This window comes from Dipodomys ordii, unplaced genomic scaffold (assembly GCF_000151885.1).
Source record: "Dipodomys ordii isolate 6190 unplaced genomic scaffold, Dord_2.0 Scaffold117, whole genome shotgun sequence".
NCBI classification, from domain to species: Eukaryota; Metazoa; Chordata; class Mammalia; order Rodentia; family Heteromyidae; genus Dipodomys; species Dipodomys ordii.
This window is the reverse complement of record NW_012267333.1, coordinates 4,416,034-4,419,925: the sequence shown is the minus strand read 5'-3', so window position 1 is coordinate 4,419,925 and position 3,892 is coordinate 4,416,034. Positions and strand designations below refer to the sequence as shown.

Here is a 3,892-nt window from a genome sequence, read left to right as displayed (position 1 = left end):
AAGGAGGAGGCTGCAATGCTTGGTAAGAAATGTACGCATTATCCTGCCCATGTAATTGTAACCCCTCTGTACAGTATGTTCACAAATAAAATAAAATAAATTAAAAAAATATATAGTCTGGAAGATAAATAAAAGAAACATATTTTACATTTATTTAGTTGTGCTATTCTCCATATCAAAAATAAATTATTCATATGTTTATTTAAGTTCATAAATTTTAATAAAGTAAGTTATTACCATGTTTCCACAATATGAAGTGAAGTTCAAGAGTTATATCAGATTATATTATTTATTTAATCTTTTTCTTTTGTGCCCATTCTTGGGCTTGAACTCAGAGCCTGGGAGCTGTCCCTTTGCTTTTATGCTCAAGGCTAGTACTCTACCACTTGAGCCACAGCTCCACTTCTGTTTTTTCAGGGCTTAATTGGAGATAAGGATCTCAGAGGCTTTCCTGTCAAGGCGAGGTTTGAACTGGGATCCTCAGTTCTCAGTCTCTGAGTAGCTAGGGTTACAGGTGTGTGAGCCACATACACTAGCATATTCATGCTATTTTCACATTATTTCCTTTTGATTGCTTGTTTGTGTGTTAATACATTTTAATGTTTTCATGTTATTTATTTTAAGCATATTTTATTGTCTTTAAGTAATTGTACAAAGGAGTCACCAGTCAACAAATTAGTTTATCAACACAATGCATCTTGCAAGATGTTAGCCCTTTCCTCTTTCTTCCCCCCCCCACCCAAGTTTTTCATTCAGTTTTCTTAATGTCAGAGCATATGCATTGAATATTGTGACTGTATTCTCCCACCCTTCCTCTTTTCATTTATCTACCCCGCCCCAACCTGTGACCTTCCTTCACACCTTTCAAGTACAAGTTTCCTGGTATTCATTTTACTGGATTGTGAGTTCATTTTTCTAATAAATTACATCATTTGAATTCTCTTGGAAAGAAAGTACTTCCATTAAAACATTTGTTTACACTTGTATACAACCCCATGTACGTTTACTTGTTCATTCATACATTAGTTCCAGTTCCACATGAGAGTAAGCATGTGTCCTTTGTCTCTCTAGGCCTGAATAATTTCACTTAACACATTTTTTTCCAAATCTCAATGGGATTTCTCATTACTGTTCAAAACAAAACACCATCTTGGATATCGTTTCCTCTCAAATAAAAATAAACTGAATTGCTGAGAATTGATGATTTCAGGAAGAAACTTGATATTGGCCAGTGCTAATGCTGAAGACTGTAATCCATGAGGTAGAGGAATCTATATGGATCTTTATTTAACTAAATTATTCTTACATAATGGAGAATGGGAAAACAACTTTAGATTTTACACAATGATGTTAAGTATTGAAGTTGCCTGAACAAAATAACAGTTATTTTTGGAGTTGGAGAAACTGAGTCCTTACACAATATCTTCATATTTCTTTTTAACTGGGTACAATTTTATCTCTCTCAAAAACATGATCTGAACTCTTGAGAATTTCAGACAAAAGTATACAAAAATTCTATGTAAATACCGATTTGTTAGATTTTATGGATCCTTTATGTGGTCTTTTCTTCCACTGACATATCAACCTACTAATTTTTTTTGGGGGGGGCGGTCGTGGGGCCTGAACTCTTGGCCTGGGCGCTGTCCCTCAGCTCTTCAGCTCAAGGTTAGTGCTTTACCACTTGAGCCACAGCGCCACTTCTGGCTTTTTTTCTTTTTGCTTATGTTGTGCTGAGGAATTTTTTCTTCTCTTAAGTCTGACAGAAGAAACTATCTGTGCTATGTGAGAAAGGCACAGTTTGGTTACTTGTAAAGTGTTAGTTTAAAGAGTGATAATTATTGGAATTGGTAAAAATAAAGATACACAATGCTGTTTTTTTTAAGATTGCTAATCTGGAAAAAGCATCAAATACAATAGCATTGCTAGTATTCTCTGAATGGAATCACTGCTCACCCAATCCAGCATTGAGCATCATCTAGTTACCATATTGATTATCAAAGTTATGTCCTCATCCTAGGAAATGAACTTTAGTACTATATGGTTATGTCACTGATCAGTTTCTAAAACAGTAAAACCACTCCCAAATTCATCCATAGCACTTTTGCTGTACAAAAAGCAAAGTATTTTAGCTCTATTAAATTGGACTAATTTATAACTTCATCAGCTGTTGTACATATGAACATTGACATCATTCATTTTACACATATTATTCTATAACTATATTCAAAGATTTTATCAACACTAATTATTCAGTTTACCTTTTATTTTTGTTTACTAATTTACATTGTGTTTCTTTTCTTCCTCTAAAAAGTATTCAGATTGATGTTCCCCTTATTGGAGAAATCTGTTGCCAAATAGATAACAGAAAACAAACCTAACTCTCTTGGTTTATTTTGTGAGACATGCTCTGCTAATGGCTTTGTCCATGGCTTCTTTCACATCCTTGTTCCTCAGACTGTAGATCATGGGATTCAACATGGGGATCACCGTGGTGTAGAACACAGCCACCATCTTCCCTTGCTCCACCGACTCCTTGGTGGGCCGTCTGAGATACATGAAGATCAGAGTACCATAAAAAATGGCCACAGCTGTCAGATGGGATCCACAGGTAGAAAAGGCCTTTCTCCTTCCTTCTGCTGAGTGCATTCTTAGGATGGCAATGAGAATGAATATGTAAGACAGGATGACGACAATCAGGGAATAGGTGAAGTTAATGCCTGCAAGTATGAGCATGGTATATTCTTTCACAAAGGTCCCTGCACAGGCCATTTTGATGAGTGGTGGATCTGCACAATAGAAGTGGTTGATCTCAATTTTCCCACAGAAGTACAAGCCATAAGTCCATAATGTTGCAGCCAGACTAGTCAGAGAGCCATACACGTAGGGGAAAGAAATCAGTCGAATACAGACAATCCTGGACATTTTGCTGCTGTACAGCAGAGGATTCCCAATTGCCATGTATCTGTCAAAGGCCATCACAGCAAGAATAAAAATTTCCACATGGACAAGGGCAATGAAGAGGAAACATTGCACCAAACAACCTGCATAGGAAATGGTTTTTGTCTTTGACAACAAGTTTTCCAACATCTTAGGGGTGACATTGGAAGAAAACAGCACATCAATGAAGGACAAGTGACTAAGGAAAAAATACATGGGGCTATTAAGCTGGGGACTGGCCTTAATTAACATAATCATGCCAATATTGCCCACCATGGTGACAATGTAGACCACAAGGAAAATGACGAAGAAGAGAACTTGTAATTCCTTTTGGCTGGTTAATCCCAAGAGAATGAATTCTGTCACATCTGTGAAATTTAGCATTTCCATAGTTCTGTCAAAATGAGATCTAAATCTCTGCACCACTAAAATGAAATAAGTGATTTAGAGATATTAATGCAAATCTGTCCTTTCTAAGCATAGATTGTTAATTTCACAGATCTATAATGGGGGCATGATTAAGAAAATAAAGAGGATCTAGAGGAATTCTAGGAAATGTTATTGAATATTTTCCAAATTTATTTTTAAATTTAGAATATTCACTTCCTTTTAAGTTTCTACAAAGCTTGAATTGTTCTTCAGAAATATTTCAAGCAAAATTATTTATTAATTCTGAATATATTATTGCTTCATGAAGTATTCATGCCTATTTTGGAAAAGAATCACTTATATCAAATAATAGTGGGATAACTTGATGCTGTATCCAACTTCTTATAGAAACACAATCATCCTCTGAGCTATACCATTAGAAGTTGTCAGGGAAATAACTCTCTCATATTTTCTCTGCCTAATTAACTCTAAATTTGATACTCATATACAAATATCTGGTAAAGAAAGATTCTTTTCCAATCAATGCATCTGCATGGGTTATCCATCTATGTAATAAGAACTTGAA

At 35.3% G+C, this 3,892-nt stretch overlaps 1 protein-coding gene across 1 annotated transcript; it reads right to left on the bottom strand.

Annotated features, from left to right (window-relative positions):
- Positions 1-2,388: 2,388 nt before the first annotated feature.
- LOC105995433 (olfactory receptor 5M3) lies at positions 2,389-3,327 on the bottom strand. Its single transcript, XM_013029142.1, has one exon. It carries the CDS (start codon positions 3,325-3,327, stop codon positions 2,389-2,391), a length of 939 nt encoding a protein of 312 aa, XP_012884596.1.
- Positions 3,328-3,892: the final 565 nt, after the last annotated feature.

Excerpts from the sequence above, each read along its gene's own strand:
- LOC105995433 (XM_013029142.1), bottom strand. The coding sequence starts at position 3,327 with ATGGAAATGCTAAATTTCACAGATGTGACAGAATTCATTCTCTTGGGA.